Raw genomic sequence first — 27,929 nt, forward strand, 5'->3', positions numbered from 1 at the left:
TAAATTTATTCAGGAGCCACTAAATATTGTTTTATTTCACTTATTTACAGAATCTGATTTTTTAAAATGTGTGTTATAAGTCATTCATTCCATCATTATGATCTATATTAAAGTTTGGGAACCACTGGTGTAGAGCAACTTCTCACCCTGACTCAGGAAACAAGCAAAGCTTTCTTTGTTCTTATTTTAATGGTGAGAGAATTTTGATGTTATGCACTGGTTGTAAGGAGTTGTAAGGTGTTTTTTTACGCTTGGCTCAGTGCGCGTGTGCTGCTACTGCTGCCACTGATGTCACTGCGGGTGTTTCCTCCTTGTGCCGTCTGGTCACACCCGGGATAAAGGACGAGGGTTACAGGGAACAGCTACTGTACCTTCGACAAACTGCCTTGCACTTTTGAAACTCGGAGGAGCCACTCGCGTTAGTTATTCTCCGGCGCCGCCATCTTTGTTTTGGTCAGACAACGCATCAGCACGTATATTTTGCGTCGACGTCCCGGCCCTAGTTGGGGGGTAGTTGTCTCCCAAGGACAATATTTGCTCTGTGATCTAAAGATATCAGTGTTTTTATGAGTTTCTGATTTCCTCCAACAATGCAAACATTACCTGTGATGTGAATCAATTGCGGGTGTGGTCTTGTCAAAACTGTGTAAATGATCCTCCGTCGTGGCTATGTATAAACTATTTGTGTAAAAACACTTACATGGTCCCCATGGTAATGAAATTCCTGGAAAAGTTTTAGAATTTGAAGAAAACTATTTTCCAGTCTTGAAAAGTCATGGAATAATTTAACTGCTTTGGAAAAGTTTTTGAAATGTATCCTATTTTTTATAATGTTTAAAATATATTATAACCCAAAGATGTTAAGCGTAACACTTCATAAGCTCTGTAAACCTCGACCCTTGATCATGGACGATCCTCGCCCATCATGGATCCACCAAATCTAAATTTTTTCCTGTGCTTCTGGTGGTAGAAACAGATAGTTCTGGGGAAGGGTCTTTGTTCAGGGAGAAAATTGCCAGAGTGGAAATGTGCCACTGGCCGATCAACCTCAACTAGCACAAATTGTCTCGGGGATCTCATGCCATACTCGCCGTGATGATGATGATGATGATAAAGAATTTCCCCCAAAAACGAGAACTTTGCCTGGAAATATCTGGGTTTCCAACGCTGGAACCAGGGTTCAAACTTTGTCCCCTGGAGATTTGTCAGGGTGAAGATCTTTTGAAAAGACCAAGAACTTTTGGTTGCGCTGACTTAAATAAAGCATTCAGTGTTGAACCTTTCTATGTTTAAATAAGTTTTTTATCAATTTTTATGAAGGAGGATTCTACTACTTTTGGGAATTGACGATTTTCAGGAGTTTCTCTTGAACTAAAAAAAGTTTTTTGCATAGTTTTAGTTGAAAAGCAGCTGACGTCTAAAAGAAGCCGGTTCCTCAATCCTGATGACGCCACATAAAAAGCCCAGAGTTTATCATATTGATACTGATACATTTCGTTTGTATCAGTCACAGCTTTTTTTTACTTGTCTTGGTTGAGATTTAAAAGTGCTACATAAAGAGATTAAACTAACAGACAAAGAAAGGTGAGTAAGAGGGAAGCATATGAGATTAAAAAGATTAAGATATTGAGATAAACAGTGAGTAAATATTCGTAAGGCTGATGGATGTTCAGTAGTTCAGCCAAAAATGGAAGGCCAAGGCAATTAGGAGTTTTTAAAAACCCATTAATGTTTCAAATCTGTTCTAAAGTGAACTGAAGACCAATGCGAAGAGAAAAAACAAGACGGTTTGTGTGTTGGTTAGGCTAGCCGCCGCATTCTGCACCAGTCAAGGTGCCTGAGGGACATTGGGAGCAAACCCAAACATGAAGTCTCAAGCTGATAAAAGCGTGAATAACACTTTTTAAAGTTGCCACCATTCAGGAAGGGTTCGACCACGGCAAGAGGAGAACTTGTCAAATGTTAGTTCAAGTCAGGACGATGCTTTCCTTTCTCTTCTATGCAAGTGTCAAGTTTGTTGGATTTAAAAAATAAAACTTCCTTTAGGCAGGAAACAAGTACTTGAAATGTTATAAACGGCTTCTGTATTATAGAATATACTATATATTTGTTTTGCGCCTACATACTCTGTAGGTGTTGAGACTTTATAAAGTGACATCATCAACCGAGAGAATAATTAATCAATAATGTGAGATTATTAACACGATGCATCTTTCAGAACACGATCCAGCTTTGAGATAAACCCCCACTGCACACCACGCTTGCATCAGTTCATTAGCTCTGTGTGTGGGTGTGTATGTGTGGGGTGGGGGTGGGGGGGTTGCACACCCAAGCAAAGGCGGTTGCATCACCTCCCGTCAGCCCACACACAAACACGTTGTGCGTGTAAGGTGCTCGGGGTTGTCTTGTCTCTGACAGCTGATCATAGAATTAAACGAGGCCGCCCTTAAAACTTCTCACTGCAAAGTGTGTCAGTGGCTCATTGTGTGGAAAAAACACTGAATGCAGCCACAGTGAGGAAGATTCTCCTCACTGTGAGACCTCAAAAGTTCACAAACTAAACACGACAATTAAAGCTGCCGAGGACGATGACTAATATTTTTATAACTGTACTTGTGTTTCATCCAAAAGTCGTTGTCATCAAAGACTGATGCCAGAGTGGACCCAAAAACTCTGCCAACGTGACTTTCTAACACGACTTCTGGTGTTTTCACAGACATTGATAAAATAGATGAATACAGACAACATTTTACATCTAGCGCAGTGGTTTTACATCACGGGGAATACCCTCAAAAACACAACTAAAATGCCATCAAACGAATCAAAGAAACACAAGAAAATCATTGTGAATGAAGTAAAAAAGTTTGTGCTTCAGCGCCATTATTGCATTCCCTTAGCTGGTTCCCAATCCCACAATGCAATGCGCCAAACTTTTTCGAAGTTCAAGTCACATGACAATTTAAAACCAAAGCGATTGTTTGTGATGGAAGAAAAAAGCAGCTTTAAACTAAACTAACAAAAAAGCAAATCCAGCTAATGTGACTCGTACACAGACTCCTAGTCACTCCCACTGTCTGCTGTCAGACTCCAGTGAAACCAATTTACCTGTTTTAGACCTATGTGATGACACCAGAGTAAATCTATCATAGCCAATCCAAAAACACTAGTGCATTAACCAAGTGTTTCTCAAACGGGGGTACGTGTCACTACAGGGGGTACTTTAAGGAGCACAGGGCAGGATTTGAAAAAAAACACAAACATTCATTTTAAGTTTTTTTTAATGCTAACAGGTAATGAAGTGCTCTAAACCAAAGAGAATGAGTTCACACACATTTCTACCTATTGCCTTGAAAAGATTGTGTGATACATTTTGTACTGCTGTTCTGGACGTGAATTTCCCACGCAGTTCTGGGGACGTGACGGCAAATGACGCTGGTGCGCATTCTTGACAACTTAAAAATAAACTGCAAATAAAGAAGAATGAGAAGACAAGCACATTCTCCTTGCCAAGTTGCCCAGTGGATCACTGCACTCACTGTTATACAGTGAGTGAACCCTGCAGCAGCTACAGCAGCTGTGGCAGCTGCAGCAGGAAAGGAAGAACGCTGCAGTGCAAGCGACACTACGTGATCGAACCTGAACACCAGTTCTAAATATCTGACGAACTCGACCCGTCCGGTGCCGTCAGGTCCAGTTAGGGTTCGGTCGGCTGTCCATCCACTACTATCAGCTGTAAAGAGTCGATGCGCACCCCCACGGTGGCTTGACTGATGGCTGCAGTTACCCTAACCACAATGGTGTCACTATGGAGTCTGATTTCTAGATCCTTCCCTATGCTCTTTTAAGACAAAGAGTGGAAAATTAACAAATAAAGTGCCAGTTCCACCCCAGGCATGAGATGATCAGAAATGATAAAAAATATCTATTCAGGAGCCACTAAATCAGTGTTTTTCAACCTTGGGGTCGGGACACCATGTGGGGTTGCCTGAAATTTCAGAAAAATTCCAGTATATTTTTTGTAATAAAACAACACACAATCTTAAACAACTGTATTTCTATACTTTGTGGGATAGAAATCTAGCGCAGTAAAAAAAAAAAAAAAAAAAAAAAATATATATATACTGTATATATATTAGCTTCAAATGTGACTTTGAGGTTGTCAGAAATTTTTCAGAAAGTTTCCTAACACTTATTTACAAAATAGGATTCTTTAAAGTGTGTGTTATCACTATTTCATTCCATCATTGTGTTCTATAGTTGTTTTTAAATAGTTTTCTAAGAAAAATGTTGAAGTCGGACAAAAGGGGGTACTTGGATTCAGAAATAAGAAAAAGGGAGTATTGAGCCAAATAAGTTTGAGAACCACTGCCTTAACCTATGGTGACTGGTATCAGTCCCAACATTTCTCAGTGAATCCACTCAGCTCTCTAACCTACAGCCAACATTCAGCAGTGTTTAAAGACGATGAAACAGGATGTGTCCAGCAGCACAACTAGTTTCTCCTCCTTACTCATCGTTGACGTGTCCTCCCGTCAGCGATCAGGCTGCTAATAGACTGTCCTGAGAGCTTAAGTGTGAGCTGTAGCGATATCTTCGCCTGAACTGATCCTAAACCTAAACGACAGGCGTTTTCATGCGTGTTTGAGGCTAAAAGTTCATTTTTATAACTCCAAAGTCAGATCTTCTGACATAAATTAGTAACAACGTTTTATTATTCAGCTTTAGACGGTCATCTGAAGTGCATGAATGTGATTGGTTGCGAATCACTATAAGGGCTCTGAGAAACTTCCTCGTCTCAACAACTACAAAGGCAGCACAAAGTATTTCTGATTGACTCAAACATCAAAGTTACTTTTTGACCAAAAGAATTCATAAAAAGAAAAAAAAAAAGATGCAGGCAGTAACTCTGCCTCCCTGTGCTGGGCAGTGTTGTACAGATGTTTAATACACATTTTTCAGATGAGGTTCCCAATTTTTTTTGTCCTGTGTACCCCCTTTTGCATTTTTGTCAAATGATGTGTACCCCCTTCATATCATAAGTACCCTCTCTATAGTTTCATATTCTTTTTCATTTGTGGAACTGTGTCTCAAACATTGGTTCCCTAAGGCTTAATCCACAAATATAAAACAAAGAGTGTAATTTAAAGTTGAATTAAAAAAATAAAATAAAAAATAACATGTAACTTAAAAGTGATTAATTCAATGAGGTAAGTAAATGTGGTCTCGTTTGTAAAATGTAGCTAATTATTGTCGCCTATTGTCAGAAGTGTGATAAAATGGCCTCTGCAGTATAAAATAATCCTGTTTCAATAAATTACAAGAAGATTTAAAGTAATTAAAGGATAAAATAGGTTAAGAATACAGTAAAATATTTAATTTCATGTATATTTGGCCTAATATGAACATTATTTATGTAACCGTAAACGCTGGTGTCCTGACACTTGTGACAACAGCGCTCCCTCTGTGTTACAGCCCTCACTGTGTGGACTCAACAAGAGTTTTGTTCCTCAAACCACTCGTGAAATACTGAGAGTAATATTCAGATTGTATCCAAAGTTACATCCATGCAGTTCATTCAGAGCATAAACACACACACTAATGTTGGCTGGTGAAGAACACAGAAGATGCATGGTATCCATGTTGAAACTAATTGGTACTCCTCGGCTGTAGTCCACACCTCTCCTGACAGTGCTGGTGGAAAATAGGTATTTTCTAGACTTTTCTGAGGACTTAACTCACTAACTTACTCAGAGGAATGCTGTCAACCTGCTCTCTATCCAGCACTTCTCTGAACCTTTTGACTAGTGATGCTTTCCCCTCAATAAATTGCTGCCGTTTTCTCCCATTGCTTATTATTCTCGATTTAAAGACGCGTCAAGCTTTCTCCTCATTAATTTCAGCCGCGATCACTAGGAGAAGACGTGGAATAGGGAGGAGCTTGACTGCGTGACAGAGAGCAGATGCAGGGATTCGCTTATTTGCCGGTTTACTTTAGCTTTTAAACTTTAATAAGACGAGCTGATGTGTGATGGGTTCACGCTTACACACACACACACACACACACACACACAGAGTGTTTTGCCAAGTCGGGAGGAGTGAGCGTTTCATTGCATGGCTGAGCAGAAAATCCTCACTGATGGAGCATCACCATCACTGGGTTTGCAGTCGACTCAGAGGGATGAAGGAGATCAGGTTGTTCAGTAGAGGAGAGAAGGGAGGATGTTCCCAAACAATAAACGTTGGACCATGTATGAGTGTGTGTGCTAATAGATTAAAGATTACTCAAATATCTATAAGTGTTCAACCATTGTATTGTGATATGTGGACTGTGGCTTTCCCAGCATGCTTTGCAGCTTAGTTTCAACCTCTATTAGCATTATTGCTTTCAGAGTTCGTTAATCTTGGGTGTGCAGTAGCTCTAGTGGTATCTGTCACTTCACCCACATTACCTCGTATAACTGTGGTGTGTGCGTGAGTGTTGGTGGTGGTGGTGGGAGGGGCCTATGGCGCAGTTTGGCAGCCTCGCTTCCGTGGCTACAATAATAGCTTATCATCACTGTGTGTGGAGTGAATGAATAATGCAATGTAAATCGCTTTTAACGGTATATGTAAAATCCAATGCATTAATATTATCCTCACAAGTGCCAAATACAGCAAAGTAATCCCCTGGCACTTCATATATCATCATATGAAGGATAAAACATGTTTTAATGAGCAAGCATCATCGACGTTGAAGAGGAAAGACTTCCTTTTTAAGAAGAAGAAACAGAGTGGAGACCATCTGCAGGACTCGTTGGAGTTAGTGGACAGGAAGAGGAGAACGGAACAGGATAGAGAAAGAATATCAGAGGATCACAGACTGGTTGAAATGGAAAGTAGAAAGCACAGACTGCAGAAACAGCATCACTGATCAAATAATGTGGAGTAGCTATCTAACCCTAGAAACAGGTAGAGCGATAGCTGAACGCTCTGTGTCCCATTCTTCTCTGAGGGGGCTTTAACACCGGTTTATTCCTGGACTCAGTCCGAATGGTTGGAGGACAGTTGATAATTTCATCACCTTGTTTGGCTCAGATTGCACTCAGAGCACAACTTCTGGTCCGCACCAAACAGCCTCTGGTGCAGTTGCATGAGCTAACCACGTGAGGGGGCCGTTACTGGAGGAGAGACTTCTCTAGGCAGCTCTTCTGCCTTCTCCGTTTGTTCTTTCACAACATTCAACTAAGGAGCAACAACAAGTTGTTGTGCTTTCAGTGGTTTTTATGCTCTGTTTTGCGCCGTCACCGGTTCTCCTGACCTCCTGATTTTTGCATTTTTTACTTGCATCGGCCGATGTAGGCTGCTGCGTTCGCCGATCTACATTATTTACAGAGAGCAGAAATATTTTTTACTTGTTGTTCTACATCACCTGTTTTTAATATTTGTTAAATATTTTGTAATTGTCGTTCTACGTCACCTTTGTTAATTTCAATATATGTTTCTTTTTTTTAAAATTGAGACTTGTACCATCATTTGATATCATCATTGTGCAACTTCGATGATGCAAATTGAGGGAGCAAAAGTAGTATTGGCTCAAGAAAATCAGCAGTCGGTATCGGCATCGGCCCTAAAAAAATCTATATCGGTCTATCCCTACTTCAGAGATCTCCAGTTTGTTAAACCTGCACAGACTTAGCTCATAATATACTTACTGATGGCTGCAGGCGTTTAAAACTCACTCTGCATTGTCCCAGGTGGACTGTGGATCCCTTCCATTTTCCTCGGATTCTTTCCAACCTGCCTCGAGGATGATGCTCTTTCTCATCCACGTGTGAATACTTCTGCACGTTTACATGCATGCACACACACGTGCAGCCTGTAATCCTGTGATTCTGAAGCACTTAAACGAGTGCTTTTGAATCTTAAACGCTCGGCTCTTAACGGTACGTCACTGACCTGAAGGCGGTCCTTGTTATCTCCATGTCTGCGTTGTAAACTGTGAGCGCCTTCAGGACCAATGTTAGGTGGCGGTCACATGACCACACCTCGGACACGCGCACACACAAATATACACACACACACACACACACACACACAGCTCAGCCTCGTTATGATCATCAAGAATAAATTCATGTGTCGCCCTGTTTACAGCCTCTAGTGGTGAACAGGGTAACACACACAAACTCGTGCACACACACGGACACACAGTGTTGTAATCCAGAAGGCTTTCTTTGTCCCGTCTTCATATTAATGAATGTTAATGGCTTGTAATATTGTTGACACATTCCTCCTCCTCTTCTTGTCTCTGGATGTACGGCAAGCGAAAGGGAGAAATGGTTGCGTAACACTGCATGATCTTCACTCTACCAACTCTTCAGGCCACAGTGGAGAGAGAAAAATGTGATATTTATCTGAGGATGAGGATAAGCAAAGCCTCTCAGAGAGAATTAGTTTGTTAATCACAGAGGGACTGCACTTGGGACCCAGTGATTTGATGAACTTGTCCCTGATAGCGATGCTTCCTGTTGATTTAGTTCTGCGCTGGATATACAGTACATGAAAAAGCCAACACGCCTCTAATTTATTGACTAATGTGTTTTGATTTATTTAAATTTCCTCATTACCCGGTGCTGTTTGTAAAACAAAGTACTATATCAGTTGATTCAGCACGCAATAGATTTACTGGATAAAGATGTGATGGAGTACGACGATAACATCACGCAGTTCAAAGACTGTTAAAGCCTCAGCTGCTGTATATTTATTTTGTTTTTGTTTGAAAGGGTTTATTTGAAGTTTATTCCACGGGTAAGTTGATCTGTACGCAACAGATGGCTTCCAAAGCAATTGTTTAGGGATTAGTTGGATTCAGTTTGTCGTTTCTCTCGTGTTCTTTTGGTACATTTTTTATCGAAACATTTATGATCAAAAAAATCTGATTTATAGTCATCAGTTCAGGTCTTAACTGCTAAATTGTTAGCCAACGGTCGGTAGAACAGAAAGATCAATTAAAGATAAGTGTTCACAGCTGACCAAACTAAGCCACCTTTACGAGGAATCCAATCATTGAAATCCACAAAGATATTGCGTGGCCTACTGGTAAAATACTTCAGATAAACCTACATTCAATGGGATTTTTTTCTGTTGTAAGTATTACTATTTTTAGAGAGAAATTATGAGCAATTGCAAGTAAAACTAACCAATGAACTCTTTCCTAGAAGTGCGTTCATACGTTAAAAAAAAAGATTTATTTTTATTTGATGACTTACAGAGACGGTTTCACTCTTTGCGCACATTCTATTTTGTTGTCAGCTACTCATTTGGGTTGCAGGGGTAAAATACTCAGCAAAGAAGCCCAAACTATGTTCCAAAGTGGTCCTAGGCCAGGCCAGAGGAGTAGTTTCTCCAGAGTGTCTTAGGTCGGCCCCAGGGTCAACAACCAGCTGGACATGTAAAGGCATCCTTAGCAGAAATCTGAACCCCTTCAACTGGCACCTGTCTTCGTAGATGAGCAGCACCCTGTGGAGAAAACTCAATTCAGCCACATGTAATGGGAATCTTATTCTTTGGGTCATTACACGTATTGTACTCAAGATCACACTATCCAAGACCAGGACTTGTCCAACATCAGAGTGCACCGAAACCAAGACAAGACCAAGACATTTGGGAATCGAGATTAAGACCGAGACAAGCCGAAATCAAGACCATAAGAATCAATGTTAAAAACCATTCATGTTCACATCTCTTTGGATTAAACCTTGTTTGATCTGCTTTTCCTTACACTTGCATCAAACACTTATTTTTCACCTGATAGGAGATACTTTATCATCGTCTTTACTAGGGATGTAACGATTAATCGTAAGGCAGTTAAAAATCGATTCATAGGTATCACGGTTGATATCGATTTTCTGAAAATTGAATCGCAGTACTTTTTTGACCAGCAGAGGGCGCTATCCACAAGTGTAAGCGGCGGGCAGAGTCTGCTAATACTTTCTTTCTGGCTGCCTTCTACTCTTAAATATGTTAATAAATGATTCATTACCCCTTTAGCACCGAAAGAATATCTGTAATATTACTTGAATATCTGTAAAAGTCACGTTTTTCTATTAGCTCTGTCTGCTAGCATAGCATCTCTTCTTCACTGCAAGATATCTGCATGCCAACCGACCACTGTGTTACCAGCGCCCTCTGCTGGTCCAAACAAATATGACGTAACTTTTTTTTAAAGTCCAATTGTTAAGGCACAAAATACATTTTCAGTTGCACTTTTAAAAAGAAAAACAACTATTATGCAGTTTTGCATTGTTTATTATAGAACCAGAATTTAAATTAATAGGCTTCATGTTCATTTGTATTATTCCTTTATTTATTTCATTCAAGATTTATTTTTAGTTAAATTGCATTGTTTTGAATAGTTTATCAAGGAATTCTTTTGACAATGAAAAATAAAAGGAAAATAGTACCGTATTTTCTAGTTTTTTTCCCAAAAAAAAAATTTGTCTACAGTCCCATTTTGTAAAATAAATCGTGAGAGAATCGTATCGTGAACCCAGTATCGTGAATCGAATCGTATCGGGAGTTGAGTGAATCGTTACATCCCTAGTACCAATAGTAGCCAATTGTTTCCTCTAGTTCCTTTATTAGTGGTCGTAATGTTATGGCCATGTGTTGGAAATAAAGACCTTGCCAATTAAAACTAATCCCCAATAGGTAAGATTTTATTTATTTTGAGTATGTTGGGATCAATTGTTAATGCTGCTGCCCTTAATGCATCATTGTATTTCTCTCAGTGTTTCCACTGGCAGGCCCTTTAGTCTACCCACACAAATGTGCCATTCGGTGACATCTGCTGATTTACTACATCCAAATTATTTTAATTTGAATGTCAGGCCTACAGCTGTTAGTCAGACACTCCTCAGATCTGTTGGAGCCTTTTGGCTATTCATAGTGGAGGATGCTCAAGGACTTGTCTCGCCGTGTCGTCATTCAAACATTCACTCACTCTCCGTGCTGCTCCTCTGCACACAGGTCTGTGTGGGTTTAAGAACGCTAATTGAATGTGTGACTGGATTAATGTTGGAATTATTGGAGGCCAGTGCTTACTAAGAAAGGATGTTGGCGTGTATGATTCATGGAAACTTCTACGAAACTTCGGATCATGTAGGACCATCGTCATCATCCCATCATTTTTTTTTTTAATGATCCAAGGATCGTCATCGATGTGCATCAGCATTAGGAAGGTGCTTCGAGAGGATGAACCGCAGGATTTCATCTTTTCTGTTTTAAACTAAAGCAGACCTCCACAGATAAAAGTTTTTCTTAATGTCATTTAAGCATCTGAATGCATTTCATACTTTATTTTCAATTTGGATATCCATTAGCTTTGGATAGAGCGATTGCTAACGTCAGATGATCAGTTATATAGCGTTTACAATATACCAATATACATTTACTGTTATTTATCAATATACACATACAATAACAGATCTCATAAAGCCAATCAAACTTATTCAATTAATTGTATTCAGTAGCCTTGATTATACATCAGCCAACTCAGAGAGCTGTTTTGCTAATAAATGTTCTTTCAGTAAGTTTTTGATAAATCTAAATTTGTTATTTGGAAAAACTACTGAAACAACATGTGTTAGAAAAACAAAGCTCTTGGTGTCAGCTGTTGTACGTAGATAGAGATGTTTTGAAAGCTGAAAACGTTCAATCTTTATGGACGGTTGTCTCCATCCACAAATATTAACCAGCAATATCATAGTTATCTATACCAGGGGATTCAAACCTCATTTCCCCAGTGACCGTCTATACATGTGTCATGGATCAGCCATAGAACGCTGCATTAGAGTTTAAAACGGGCGGAAAATGTACGGTAAATTTCTACGGGAACTTAATTTTACAGTAAATAACTAACATACCAGAGTAAATGAAACTAGGGTTGCAAAATTCCAAAATTTTTTCAAGTTGGAAACTTTCTATGGGAAGTAAGAGGAATTAACAAGAAATTTTCAAAATGGATGCTTGATCCTTATCAGGGATGTTAAACAGTTGACAAAATATATTTCACCATCATTGAAAATATCAGCATCAGTTATTTAAATTGACTCTGAAAAATAATTCCCATAAAAAGTTTACGTTTTGGAATATTCCCAAAGTTCCTGATCTTATGATCCCGTGGAAATTGACCGAAAACGTTCTACCACTTCACAACCTGACGCCGCATCTAATTGAACTTGTTGATTAAGAAAGTTAGTTAACATGTCACTGTGGATCAAAACATGAGTGCAGATTCTAAGCACGTTTGGAACCACTAATTCGGAACTTTTATGAGCTTTTTCGAAGGTTCTTCTGTGGACTTTGTTGAACTGGACGCAAATCTGTGTGGTTAGAATTTTTGAAATGCATTTACGCTGATGTGTTTGATTCCTTTGTCGTATAAATCTGTCCTTTTTTGGCTTGAAGGTGACTAAGCGGTGACTCTGCTGAGGTACACCGTAGAGCGATGCTGTGCCTCATTAGTAAAACTTTGTGCTGAGTAGCATCAACCATAAAGATGTCAGTTACAACACGAGTAATTTGGGTGAATAGTGGATTAATAGATCACAGTGAAGCAGCACCTCTGACAGTTTCCCACTTTCTATGGGTCGGTAGCAGCAGATGAGGTCTGAGATCACCGAGGAGCTTTTCCTGCTGCTGATTGATGGAAACGATGACTTGGGACACGAAGGCTGAAGGCTGATTGAAGAATTAATGAGTCGGGGAAGGCGGACGGCTCAGCAGGGACTGAGTCACCATCATCTTATCCCTGGTAGCGGACACGCCGCTTCCTGGCAAACCATCCACTTCATATCCCAGCTTCGAATTTTGATATGTCCATATCCACTCCCGCTCTTCCCAATCTGTGCTTACACACTCAGCTTTCTCTATTATTCACCAATCCAATTAAAGTTTGCCCGCCTTTCTCTCTCTGTGTAATAATCCTTCAATCATCTTTCCCCCTCCAGCCTCTGATCATTCATGTGCTTTTCATTTGCAGGACATTTTTCATTTTCGGTGACCAGTGCATTTTTAAGTGAAGCATCCGCTTTCAAGAGTTTTTATGGTGTGAAAGAACCAATAGACCCTTTAATCAACCATTTTATTGCTCTTAAACGTCAGTGTTTAATTGTTTAGGCAACTTTTCCAAGCGTTGGCCTCAAAGTTTAGGCCCAAAGACATTTATTTATTTACCTTTTCATCATAGGATTATTTTCTCTACAGCTGTTCTGTGCTTTGCTTGAAATACATAACATTATTAATGCACCAGTCTAGTGGACTGATAATCCTTGGGTTTTTTCTCTTGATAAGCACGCTGGAACCTTTTTTTAATCATTTCACTGAAACATAATTTTCTATTTTATTTCCTATATTTTTTAATCAGCACCATCTGAATGCAAAGTGTTATCCAACTGGGTATATGCATGCCGCATCCCACTAAGTTACAAGTTAAACCTTGGATACGTTTATGGGTGGTATTTTTCAGCGTAGAGGAAAAGTTTGACTTCTCGAAAGAAAACTTAAAAAAAAGAATAATTAAAAACTTTTTGGCCAAAGCTGTTTTTTTGCTTTTCCTATTTTTCATTTACAATACATAAGGAATGTTTCAGGTGGGCCTTATTAAGGCATTGCCTAAACTGCCAAATCTCAATTTCTTGATGTTTTCAAAAGGCTTGGTACGCATTTAAACACTCGTTATATGGGGAAATATGAATAAAAATGTGTGATATTCCCCAAAAACACATAGGGGAGGGGCTCTGTATTGTTTAATTATGGTATTTCTTTTAAGGGTATTCTCTCATTCCTGTCTGAGGCTTGAAGATACCACAGACTTTGGCTGAAATAACCAGAGAACAACTGATAAGTGTACCACCTTGATTTGCAATAAATGCACTTGTAACGTAATCATTAAGTTACAATAAAGCCCATATTAAACATATTGCAGGAGTTTCGATGTCTAATGCTGTGTTTCTAATGTTCTCCTGACCACCCACAATGCCGTGCACTCAATGTCATCTCTGATACTTCCTGGTTGCAGTCCACACAAAAAGCTCCTAATTGCTCTAGATTTTGATTGGAAACACTTCGATATGGAATCAGAGCAGTATCATAATGAATGAACTCTTGCATGGTTTTTCACTCCAGTTTGAACACTTCGCATGGCCTCAAATCAGTAGCTCTGCAATTGGTTTAAAAGTGTGGAGAAAATGTAAGAATCCATATGATTGGCTGAAAGCAAACACACCTGATTGGCTGATGAATCTGTCAATCATTTTTATCAGCCAATGGTGACGTTTGTTGACCTGCGACGTCAGGGCAGTCTCAAAATTCACTACACACATTTCTCTCACAAATGCGCAGATGTTTCACAGCACAGAAGCGCTTTGTAAATGCACATTCAGCAATTCGCATTATCCGTGGGTTTATATTACAAGTGTGCCTCAAAACAATATTTGTGAAGTAGAGCGTGTGCATTTCAGAATTTATATTACAAGTTTGCATAAAATATATATTTGCGAAACACATCGTGTGCATTTGTGAATTTGAAAAACAGCTACGAAACAAAGCATGTGCATTGGTGAAAAAGCCTGCAAGAGTTCATTCATTATGATACGGTTCTGATTCCATACTCCGAGACCGGCAGAAACAATTAGCCTGTTTGAATCGCTCTAGACTCTGTTTGCTTGTTCACATCGCCCAAAAGAGGCGGACCATCCAAGCAAACGAATCCTAGATCATTTTAACTGCCCTTGAGCAAGGCCCTTAACCCTAACTAATCCCTGGTCCTCATTGCAAATGAAAATTTCACTGGTGTACACCCTTCTGGTTGTCATATGCAAAGATTCGCTCCATTGAGGGAGACATGGTGGACTTGTTCCAGTGCTCAGGGTTCAATCATGTCATATACAGAGAGAAGAAGGACTGCTACTTTCCTGTATGGAATTATTTAAGAGCCTTTCTGTCCTCTGACTGTGGATCATTACTGTACGCAATCATTTCATCAGAGTTACACCAACACACGTCTTCATGCGTGTTCTTCCTTCAGCTTCAAGTTTTATCCTCTAAGGTGGGTTTTTCAGAGCCAAATGAAAAGTAAAAGTCCGCTGGAGCCAGACTGATACATATTCAAACTTCTTGTGTGCTGCATTCATGGCCCTGATGAGTTCTGGACTGAATGTATCTTCCTCTGATGATCTAACATTCACATCGTCCCTGCGGCAATGAATCGACGTTAACAATATAAATGGAACTCTAATTAACAAATCCAAGGCTGAATACATCATTCACACAGTATTCCTCTACAAAGGATTTTCTTCATGCCAACAAAGAGCTGACATGTCTTTTTCCCCTCCAAAGGTCACCAGGAGCTGATGAAACATATTTGTTTAGTTCAGCAGGATTGGCTTTACCTTTGAAGACACTTTGATAGAAATCACGGCGCTTACAAAAGGGAGCAACAGAAGTAAAGCAAGGGTTCACTCTGATCGGGTCACTGTTGAAAAGATCAGTCTGAATGTGTGTTACATCATCATCATTGTTTGATATCACAGAAACAAAGACACTTCAGTTTTCACAGCTTTGGACAACTTTTCTCCTCCTTATCCACTTTATTCCCAACACTCCAATTCCTCTCTCGTTGCTATTTTAAAAAACGTTGATGTAGATTTTCTATGGCTGTGTGTATTACTTTCCAATTACTCTAAATTAAAAAGAGTTCCTTCTCTTTAGCCTAAACAATGCTCGAATTCACAACCTCATACACCCTCACGTGTTAGAACTAGCCAATGTGTACAGACTAATACAGTCATCCCAAAGAATACCATTTAAAAAAAAATAAAAAATGTATTCCATTTTCATGTATGTTCCGGGTACTCTATTTGAAAAATGGCCACTTTCACATTTGCACGCTTGAGTGCACTAAATTTGTGCTACGATATTCCGTGATCGCAGAAAATAGACCGAGAACTGAATTCACCTTGAGATGGAGAACCTGACCTGTTTCTTCTTATTTTTCTGTCCCTCTTTATTTAACCCCAACATGTCATGGAAATGCTTCATGTGCATGTTTTGGAACAATATCACACATTTACACAGTATTTTTAACCAGAAAACAAACAAATACTGTATGTCAAATCCCGTTAAAAATCTTGATCATGTTATCTTGTGACTGAAAATGAATGTAGCGCTTCATCTGAAGTGTGTGTTTAATGTGCTGTAATGAATTATTATGACTACATTCAAATCTGAAAAAGTTCTGGTACAAAGGCAGTCCTAGCTGATGGTGTATTAGCTGAAACTGTGATTATTTTACCTGGTGACACGTCACGGTAGATGCATCTCCAGTCACATGGCTGCGAGGGATGTTGATTTGCCGTTTGGTGGTAATTAAAGGTATATCACGCATTTCCATTGGATGTGTCATGTGGCTGAGTTTTAGCAGTTTGGCTAACATCGCTGTTGTGATGCAATCTCACGTGATTTTAGTGTAGCATCCCCATTTTGTAAATCATCTGAAAAATTAAAATATTAAATTAGTTCCAGTAGTCGACTCTATTAACGCATTTAGCATTTTGGTATGATTTCAGGAAGTTTAATGCCAGTGAAGTCATCTAAAAAGGGAAAGATGATGAAATGGAAACAAACCAGAAAAGGGACATAAATCCTGATACAGAATTTAGGAAATTTTGAGACAATATCAATGTCTGGACTGTGTTTTGTGGCACAATAATGTGTTTTATGAAGTGTTTTATGAGCGCACAATGCAACATGCTTCATCATTGAACCCTGCAGGCACTGTTCGTGTGCCATTGTAATGTATTTATTATTGAGCACGACTGCACTGTGTTGGTGGATGATAATATTAGACGCGGCGGCTCTGATGCTTCAACCTGCTGTGACTCACGGTCGTCTTGACCCTTCACAATAAAGCGTGACCTTCTGTGACAGTCGTCTCAGATGCAGGGTTGTGTTCTCCACCCGTCGCTCAGCCAATATAAACTGATCAGCACTCAGTGGTCATAAACTCTGAGACACTTGTCTTTTATTTGGTTTTTGTTTTATCCGCGACCGTCCCTCATTGGCTGTAAAATGTTCTTTTATTGCATCGTGTGGCCTGTGAGACTTCCTCCTTACCATCAGCCCTAACGTATTTTTTTCGTTTCCAGGTTTTGTATGCAGAAGAGTGCCAAGCTGGTGCCAGGGGTGACGTTAGACCTCATTGAGAAGTAAGTGGCACTCCACAGCCGTTCTGTGGAAAGCTCAGTCGAGAAAACATCATTATCTTGTTTTCTTTGCGTCTTTCTCTCTCTCTCTCTCTCTCTCTCTCTCGATGTCTGTCTCCTCTCTGTCTTATTGCTCTGTGGCTGTGGCATTTTCTCCCTGCAGGTGTATTTCTCTTTTCCACCTCTCATGGAGAAGATTTAAAGGGTTGCCTTTTTTGGCAGAACCTGAAAGTGCTAAACAGGCTGAGCTGTGAACACCTTTGGTTTAAAAACTCAGTCCCAGATTGATATTTGTGACATTTTTCAGTTTGGTGCAATCCTTTGGGGGTAGATTTTCTGGATTAGCAGTGTTCAGATCTGTGTGTTCTATCGGCTGGAAAAGCACCGTGCAGGAGTGAGTGAGTGAGTGTGTGTGTCACTTTTCACACCAATAGTGAAGGCTTGTCTTTATGTCCTCCAGTGATGATGTCAGCACATGAAAACGCTGAAGGCGGACCTGGACGCATTAAAACACAATAAAGCTCATTGATTATGGGCTGCATGAGAAGCTGCCAATCGATTATAAGCTATTGTCGTTACAGGAAGTAGAACGCTCCTCTTTAGTCCGGAATCCTTCACACAATCACGTAGTGACAGTAAGTCAGTCTTAAAAGGTCAGTTTTTTATTGTACCTTTTTGTATCTGAAGCAACTATTTTTTTTTCTAGTACCATTATGTATTATTTATTAACAAAGAGATGTGACATCAGGAAATAAGAAACACAACTGGAAACATGCATTTTAACAACTATATGTAGTGTAAAGCATAAATGGACAACTTTTATCAGAGCATTGACGCAAAAATGTGATTTGTATCTGATCCGACGGCCACATTATCTATGTTTATGTTAGCACTTAAAGTAATGACCAATCTGAGCAATAATACAAGAAACAGCATAAGGTTTTAGTGCATGTTTGTATATTTTTACATGTTTTATGTTGGGTTTTTTTTTTTTTTTTTTTACTTTTTTGTGTATTTTTGTTGTAATTTTGGGGTTTTTATTCAGTTGTTTTGCAATTTTATTTGTCATATTTGGGGGTTTTGTTTTCCTGCTGTGAATTTTGTGTATTTTTGCGTGTGTGTGTTGGTCTAATGTTTGTCTATTGGGGAATTTGAACTTGCTGCTGCATGGAGTAGACCCTTTTTTAATACGAATACTCTATTAAGTCTTGATTATCCACAGTTACAGGTGAACTATATACAGTATGAATGGGTTAAAATTATTAGCAATACAGAACAACTTTTGCATGACTTATTGTATTTTTATTCACATCGTTCTTTCTCCCTGTGTTTGTAATGCAACTTTTTAAATTAATATTTATTACACATTGTTGGGTTGTTGCAATTATTTGTGATTAATTATTGGTATTCCACAGCTTTGATACCATTTGGGTTTATTTATGAACCATGATTAATTGTAAGTTTCAATTATTCCAAGGCAATTAATTAATTATTACAGAGAAATATCTCAATAATTCACCAGTTCAAAGACAAAAAACAGTGGAATTCATGCTCTGGTTGTTGGTTTTGCTGCACGGTCCAGCTGTTCAAGCAGATGCAGGTTTTGTTTTGACTAATGAAAAATAATGGGAGTTTTTCCAGTGTATTTTTCTCCCAGCACTCAGGAATGCTCCAGTAGCAGTTATGAATATCCAAAAGATAAGCGACTGGTTTATACCTCATTGTTACTAATCTTCCACCCCTCGTCTGTCACACACCAACTCTGTCCAGTGCATTAGTATAAACACTGGGTATGTCAGAGTACGGAGTGAAACCAGCTGTTGTTGAGTGACTCCCAAAGCAGAACGGAAACCACCCAACCGAGGACGCAATGCTTCGGAAAACAAGCGCCCTTCTTCATGTGACTTTCCTCTCCATCCGACACATCAGCGAACGGCTCTGACAGCGCCACATTCATGCCTAAACTCTTGGTTCCCACCAGGAAATGTCAGGAAAGTGGTTTTTAGCCGGAAAATGAGATGGAGACTAAAAACATGTATACACTCCTCTTTTCTCCTTCACTTCACTGTGTTTGACTACAAACACACATTTGCCTCGCTCGTAACAATGATGAAAAGTGAACCAAATAGAGCGCACGGCATTGTGGGTATGAAGAAGAACCACTTCCAGCAAGAAACAAAAAAATTCTGGGCGCGTCCGAATAGTCCCTCCTATCTCTTTTCCTATCCACTTTTCCTTAACCTCACGTGTTTAAGTGGCGGCCATGATAAAAAGCGTTCCAATTCTCTAAGAGCTAAGGAAACGAGGCTCAATGCTTCATTTATAACCTTATTTAGCCTAGGAAACACTGATGCATGGGGAAAGTGGAATAAATGTGCTTTTATTTGTTAATTTGTTTGTACGGTAGTTTTTTCTTCACGACAGACGTCACTAACCTTCACCACTATCGGATTATTACGTCACCTAGTGGAAGTGCGTCTGATTGTCAAAACAACGTAATTGCCTTTCCCTCCTTTGGGAAGTCTCCTAACACCTCGACCCTGTAAGGTAATTCACAGGGTTAAGGAAAAGTGGATAGGAAAGGAGATAGGAGGGGTTATTCGCATCCGCCCTAGAGAGTTTGGAAATGTTGCGTGAGCAGACGTGGAGCCACGAAGGAGGAGCGGGAACTCCTAGATAACTTTGTACGGTCCAACCATCTTAACGAGCTGAGCCCCTGCCAGTTCTTTTGTGTTTTCTTTTTTCTTTCACTGCATCACATTTTCCAAGCATTTTGGAACAATCCTTAAAGCTCATTGCCAAAACAAACCCAGATGGACTCTCTTTAAAACAATGTAATGACCAAAAGCTTTTTGATTTATGGAAGCGATGCACCGATGAAGTCTTTGTTGAAAGTTGGACGAAGGGTTTTAATCAAGTATCTGAATGTGAGATTAATGATCTCTCAAATTTCTGTTTCTCCTTCTAAATTTTCCAGTGAAACACAACAACAATTCTGGCATGCCCTCGAGCACTAAAACACAACCACAGGAGCATCAGAGTAAAAGCAGCAGACTGTAGATACCAGTTTGACATGAGCAGACACGGCCTCAGGACCGCCTGGGACTGAAGATGATTCACACAAACCTGCTTTTTATCACCAAATCAATGATTCATCCTGTTTTAGATCCAACAAAATCCCAAATCTATTGTTCTGGGAGGAAGAGTGATCACAAAGGGCTACACTTTTTTTATATGGCTGAAAGAGGCCAACTATTGGTGGCTCATCACTCATTGGCTGGTATCCTAGCAACAGCACCATACACTGATCAGACCAGGCTGCATGGACAGTGATGACGGACAGGTGGAATGCTGCACGAGCAGAGAAGTGCGTCTCTGGGCCTCCGTCGCCATCAAACACAGTCTCACATTTTGGCAGCTTTGTTGGATTTCTCGTGTCTTTTTATGGATGTGATTGTTCCTCCTCCATGAGTCCAACACACACACACACACACACACACACACACGACTCAGAAACAGTCGAGAAGCCATGCAAGCTTCACCGCCCGCTCATTCAAGATGTTTGACTCGGTATCGTAGGTGGATTTCTCATCACTGCCCACGTCTGTAGGAGGACACTCCCACTCGTGCCTGCATTTAGGGCGTCTGTCGTGATGTTGGAGTTTTTAACAAGAAGAAGGTTTACTTACAGAGATGCTTGATATTTTATTCATCCATTAGTTACAGCAGTGGTTCTCAAAGTTTTTTGGCTCAAGTACCCCTTTCTCTTTATTTCCAAATCCAAGTACTAGATGTGAAAGTAATGGATTACAAGTACTCACGTTACTGTAATTGAGGAAGCACAATAATTACAAATCTTACAAATTATTATTTGTAATTCTCTTATAAAGTATTTTGTCATGACAATACTTTCCCAAAAAATACCAACATAGCTCTGAAGGTGTCGTGATTTACGACACTTAATGACATCCTTCATGACATTTTATTCATGCTAGTGACAGGTGTCATGTCATAATAATGTTGGCATAATGTCAGCCTTATGTATAAAACTTCAATTAAAGGGTTACACATTTTTCAATTACAATTACATCTTCAATTATCCATGTTCAATTGTGATTACAGTGACTGTCATTTATTTCAATTACATTTAAAATTAGAAATATTATTTCCACCCTGAAAGTCATTTAGAATTACATTCTCAATTACTAAAATTCATCAAAATTACCAAGGCTTAAATATACAAAACTTAACTTTTTCTTGTGTTAGCTTTTTGTTAGCATCTCATATGATAAAGGGTTGGTTTTGTCTCATGTCCTAAATCAGCTGTAAAATACACTAAAAAACATGATCTATCATCCAATTAGTTTTTCATCTCTTGTTACCGTGTTAGACTTCCTTTAATCTTTGATAATATAGGTTTTATTATTTTTGGTGTTATCATATTCCTCGATTTGATTTTTTTTTCTTATAAAGGTAAAATGATCCTGAAGAGAACTGACAGGTTGTGACCAAAACTTGAAAAATTAAGAATTTATTTCCAAGATAATAAAAAATATTCTCAGTCATTTCTCAAGTCCGTCAATAAAATGGTACGTGTGCGCTATGGCGTGTTTTTAAAGTTTAAATGCCTGTTTAAAGAGGACATATTCAAAGAAGCTCCTTTTGTGGTAAATATCATAAACATATTACTTGTTATTTTTATTTATTCTCATTTTTTCCAATTTCAACTTTATTATTTTTCTTTAATATCAATATAATCATAATATATTAGTATTATAATACAGTATAAAACACATGTTTACTATAATATTATTTCTTATATTTATCATTTTTATTGGCTTGAAGGCAACATAATTCTATGTTTAATTTGAGTTAAATAAGAAGATAAAGCCTGAATATTAATTGTTCAATTTAAGAAGATAAAATAAAATGACTTGCGTTGAATATTCAGTTGTGTTATGTTCTACTTTTGGAGAATCATTAACACGTATGAGTGAGGGGGTACTTCAATCAATCAATCAATCAATCAATCAATCTTTATTTGTATAGCGCCAAATCATAACCAATGGTATCTCAAGGCACTTTACAGTAGAGCAGTCTTAAGGACGGACTCTTCATTTTATGGATACACACATATGCATATATACGTATATACACATACATATGTATCCCACACCCAACATGAATTCATCATGGCGGCAAGGAAAACCTTCTGTTAAGCAGCAGGAACCTTGTGTGGATCCCATTCCTATGATGAACAGCCATCCACGTTATGCTGTGTTGGGTGTGTGCAGAGAAAAGGGTGGAGACAGAGCCGCTGAGTCTCTGTAACTCCACACTGAGGATCCCACGGACCTGCAAGACAAAAGCCAGAAGGAGTACAGGAGCAAACACACAAGGGAGTAAGCAGACATAGAGGGAGTGTTTGAAAGAGGAATGGGACCCTCTCCGGTCCCTCTCTAACCTAAATGACCTCTCTCTTAACGCCCTCTCCAACCTCTCTCCAACCGAGCATGCCAGACCCCCCCCCCCCGGCAGTCTATGCCTATTGCATCTTAATTATGAGCTATGAGCTGGTTCCTAACTAAAAGCTTTATCAAAGAGGAATGTTTTGAGCCTAACCTTAAAGGTAGAGAGGGTGTCTGCCCCCCGAACCGTGGTTGGTAGATGGTTCCAGAGAAGTGGGGCCTGATAACTGAAAGCTCTTCCTCCTATACTACTTTTAGAGATGAATGGAACAACGAGTAGTCCAGCATTTTGAGAGCGTAGTGTTCTGGGGGGATTGTATGGCACTACAAGCTCCTTGAGATAGACTGGTGCCTGTCCATTTAGGGCTTTATAAGTGAGAAGAAGAATCTTGAATTCTATTCTATATTTTATGGGAAGCCAATGCAGAGAGGCTAATACAGGAGTAATGTGATCTCTTCTCCTAGTTTTAGTCAGTACACGTGCTGCAGCATTTTGAACCAGCTGAAGTGTCTTAAGCGACTTGCTCGGGCAGCCTGCTAAAAGAGAATTACAATAATCCAGTCTAGAGGTAACAAAAGCATGGACTAGTTTTTCGGCGTCGCCCTGAGACAGGATAGATCTGATTTTAGCAATGTTACGGAGATGAAAGAAGGCAGTTCTTGAAGTTTGTTTTATGTGAGAGTTGAAGGATAAGTCCTGATCAAATAGAACCCCAAGGTTTCTAACAGTTGTGCTTTGTGCCAGAGTAATGCCATCTAGGGCAGTTAGGCTAGCATAGGTTTCTCTAAGGTGTCGCGGGCCCAGTACAATGAGCTCAGTCTTGTCTGAGTTGAGAAGAAGAAAATTTTGGTCCATCCAGGCCCTAATGTCCTTTAGACAGGCCTCAAGTTTAGATAGCTGATTTGTCTCACCTGACTTCATTGATACATACAGTTGGGTATCATCAGCATAGCAGTGGAAGTTAACAGAGTATTTTCTCATAACATTACCAAGGGGGATCATATAGATACAGAAGAGGATTGGACCTAGCACAGAGCCCTGAGGAGTCATACTTATGGTATGACTCAAAGGCTCAAGGGGTACACAAGACAAGAAAGGTTGGGAACCACTGGTCTATAGGACGAAGGAGGGACTTATATACATTAATGTAAATGAAAGACCACCAGCAGTAGATTATAGTAAAAGACTAGTTAGGTATTTTTTTACATTTCAAAAGAATGATACATAAACATAGATTTCTCAGAAACTCTTTAACCCTGGCTTGCAGTTCTCGTACGGATACACTTTAATGTCTATTCATGATTCTACTCATCTAGACCTTTGTTCATCCACCCATCCATCTTAAAGCTCGACGCTGAGCATTTTTTACCTGCAAAAACATTGTAAACACAGTTTTTAATAGAACCACCAACGGTGCCAGTTTGCTCTACCTTAAATGATGTTTACGCAGACAAACTGCATAAAAAGCAATTTCCCTCTTCATACATATTGCATTTAGATTCTGGTTGACGAAGTGTCCGAGGATGTGTTTCACTCACGCCGTTTCAATCATTCATCCTCCGATACAGCACTTATGTCTTCTTCTCCTCCTCTTTAAACATCAAAGTGGCTGCTGGAGAGGAAGATTAACTGCTGAGTCATCAAGTTGCTGACTTAAAGTTCTCAGAAGTGACTGCGCCTCGTGGTTAGTGATCGAGGAATACAACAGCGTGCACCAGAAAAACCCAGAAACAGGCAGAACAGTTGCTCACCAGGATCAGGAATGAGGGTCTCTGTCCCAGACCAGGACTTCCAAGAGTCTTTAAAGATGTGGAGGAGATGGTTTTCACTTTCAGAAACCTCATTTATTGCAATTTTATTCATTTATGCACCTTTAACAGCTGCGTATCAAAATGTGCTTACATGGTGTTATTGTTTCCACGACAGGATCTGATCTAATCTTAATTTGTTGACTTAATGTTGTTTTTCAGTTTTTTTTTGTCTGCTAGTTTGAATAATTTGTTTATTTAATTTTCGAGGTATTTTATTTTCAGAAATTGTCGTGACCACTCGTGCGTGCTTCCCTCTTCCTCTTGATTCAGTGCAGATGCACCCAAGTCGTCACCTAAATAAAGTAACGTGTTACAATTCTCTAATGTGTTAAATACATTACAGTGTAAATACAGATTATTACAGTAGGAAAAGGAGAAATGTACTTCATTAATGAAAGGCAAATTGTCTCAAAGTAGGCGTTGCTATGGAGAAAATAGTATTTACCTCTTAATTAACTGTCTTTTAGTTAAGAACCAACAAGTACATTGCAATAACACAACGCAGGCTGAGGTTTTTTTTAAAATCAAAAGCTAAAAAAACACACAAAAAAAAAACAAATTAAAAATTTTACCGACAATATTTCTTCCAAATATCTGATGAACTGCTAAGCGCTTAGAAATAAACTCAATATTAAAAATTATTGAACTGTCAGATGTTGACCACTCATTGCCAAAGATGTAAAATAATGGACCTTAAATATATCAATAAATGCCCTTCAAAATAAAAGATCAAAATGAGGTGGTTGTATTTTTATTTATATCATCTGTGCTAAAGCAGAGTTACAAAACTACACAAATGATGGCCAGATGATTAATAGCTGTAGTTTTTTTTTTTGTTTGTTTTAATGAATAATAAAACGTTTTGGACACGTTTTAAAGTTAAAACCTAAGAAAAACAAGTTGTATCGCTGGTTAAATAAATATTGGTCATTGGATGATGTAGATAGATGTCTCATTCCTCCTCCTTCGCGCACACACACACATACACACACACTGCTAAAGCTGGTTACCATCAGTGCAGTGCTGGCAAGACTTGAACACACACACACTCGTGTTGTGTTTACGTAAGTGTGGCTGTGTGCGTGCAGGAATAAAGAGCGTCTCTTCTAAATGTCCCGCTGTTGATATCACAGCATCCAATAGAAAAATAAAATTTTTGTTCTGGAAACATGTTGAAGTATGATTGGATTTAGTAACAAACGCTCTCGTTCCATTCAAGCCCAGCACTCCACTCTGGTCCTGACGTCATTGTGAGCGTCAGCTCGGGCCGACTTGTTGTGTTTGACATTCTTCTCTGCTGTGTGAGATGCTTGAACTGTTGCCTTGTTATCCAGTTATACAGAGCGTCTCCAGTCCTACACGTTTTACTTGGTTGGAGTTCTTTTCCTTCCTTTCTTCTTTCTCTATTTCATGTCTTTTAAAAAATATCTTTGTGTGTTTGTTGTTGTTCATTGTACATTGATCGACCGTGGTAGAGTGGGTCCTCCAATAACCAAAGGGTTGGGGGTTTCAAATCCTGCTCTATCCAAGTCATTGTGTCCTTGGGCAAGGCACTTTACCCACATGGCCTCGTATGAATGGGCATGATTTGTGTATGAATGTTTATGGTGGTCAGAGGCGGGGGTGGGGTCAATTATGATTGTAATTGATAATTAAATACAATTATGGTGTATTTTTAATTGAATTGTAATTGGCATAAAACTGGGGAACCATGTTGAAGTTCTACAGTTAACACATCAAGTTTTTCTACCTATGAACAGTGTTGGGATTACTTTAAAAAAGTAATTAGTTATAATTATTCGCTACTTGTTCCAAAAAGTAATTGAGTTAGTAACTGAATTACTCTATAATAAAAGTAACTATTACCAAGGAAAGTAACTATTTGCGTTACTGTTAAAAAAAAGTTGCTATATGTCAAAGAATTCAGATTTTTTAGATGCATGTATCGTGAGGTGTTTCATTAAATTAGAGTTGCTTACAACAGATGTGGACAAAGTCTTCACTCCTGGATATAATGAACACTTCACACACACCTTCTTGCCTTTGACCACAATTAATTTAAAGTAGTGTTTGTATCGTCACCTTAAAAATGACAACTTTTCATCAGACTGCTCCACGCTCACCATCTCTGCTGCTTCATCAAATCTGTAGTCTGTGTCTGTGTCTGTCTGTCTGTCTGTCTGTCTGTCTGTCTCACGTGTTGGCACATGAGTTAAAAACACTGGCTCTGATTGGCTACCATGAAACATGACGTCGCCTTAGCCAATCATAATCGCTCACCTTGTTTCTAACCCACCTCCTCACTAGGGTTTCTTTCAGATCACAGTTTATTCAATCAATGCATGTAACGCACCTCATTTAACGTTCAGTAACGTTAACCGTGTTGTAACGGCGTAAAAAGTAATAAGTTAGATTACCCCGTTACTGAAAAACAAACGCCGTTACCTAATGCCGTTATTTTAAACGCCGTTATTCCAAACACTGCCTATGAGTAAGGGTCAGGGCAGTGGTCTGCAACCTTTGCTCCCATAGCAGCCATTTTGTCTAATCTCACCTGGATTAAAGTCATTCTGGAGCCAGAGAAAGAAAAAAACAAAACTTCTTTATGAAGACAAATAAGTTTATAAAATAATATCGAATAATTTTATGAATTAATGGATTTGAAGGGCTACATAATATAACTTGAATTTGATAACACATGATCATGTCAGCCTACATATGCTGATTTCTTGCAACATATCAAGTATGCATATTAAAATGACAGTTAAATAAATCTTTCCCCACACATATAAAATCTCTGTTTTCTTCCAGAATAGTCTTTTTTGTTAGTTTAGTTATCTTTGCAGGGATTTAAAACTTAGCTGAAGTAGGAAGGTGGCCGACTTATTGCGCAAATTAATTTATTTTTAAGTTAACAAATTGTTTTGCCATAATTTTATTTGAAGTTAATGTTATTAATCATCAATACCATCTGTAAGACATAACAATTCGTTATTATAATACTTTTTTAAAGCTACAGGGGGCCATTGCGTAAAAGTCAAAGAGCCACATGAGGCTCCAGAGCCGCAGGTTGCAGACCCCTGGATTAGGGGTTAGAGTTATGATATAATAGACAGTATGTAAATAGTTTATAGCTAATTCTAAATTCCATCTCTTGTCCTTTATTGGGACAGATATTATAATCGATGCCCTAAAATGTAAAGGTGAAGATGCTACAACTCTAACATACAAACACAAAAGCACATACAATTATCACAACTGGCCTATAAATGATGAGCATACACGGGACACCTAATAACGTACTACATGGGATCATGAGTAAAACGCTTTAGTGCCATATGGGCTGTTTTTAAGCTCTATATAAATAAAAGTTAGTAAAATTCTAATTGAACTTTAGTAATTGAGAAAA

The 27,929-nt window shown here is 38.9% G+C and overlaps 1 protein-coding gene across 4 annotated transcripts in view; it reads left to right on the plus strand.

Moving 5' to 3' along the window:
• Positions 1-27,929, plus strand: part of rptor (regulatory associated protein of MTOR, complex 1) — a 209,058-nt gene that overhangs the window by 86,964 nt on the left and 94,165 nt on the right. For all 4 annotated transcript variants that reach the window (XM_028443974.1, XM_028443982.1, XM_028443990.1 and 1 more), the window contains exon 8: positions 17,184-17,243. In XM_028443974.1, coding sequence (XP_028299775.1) covers positions 17,184-17,243 — 60 coding nt within the window. The remainder of the gene's footprint in view (positions 1-17,183; positions 17,244-27,929) is intronic.

This window comes from Gouania willdenowi, chromosome 1 (genome assembly GCF_900634775.1).
Source record: "Gouania willdenowi chromosome 1, fGouWil2.1, whole genome shotgun sequence".
Classification (NCBI taxonomy): Eukaryota; Metazoa; Chordata; class Actinopteri; order Blenniiformes; family Gobiesocidae; genus Gouania; species Gouania willdenowi.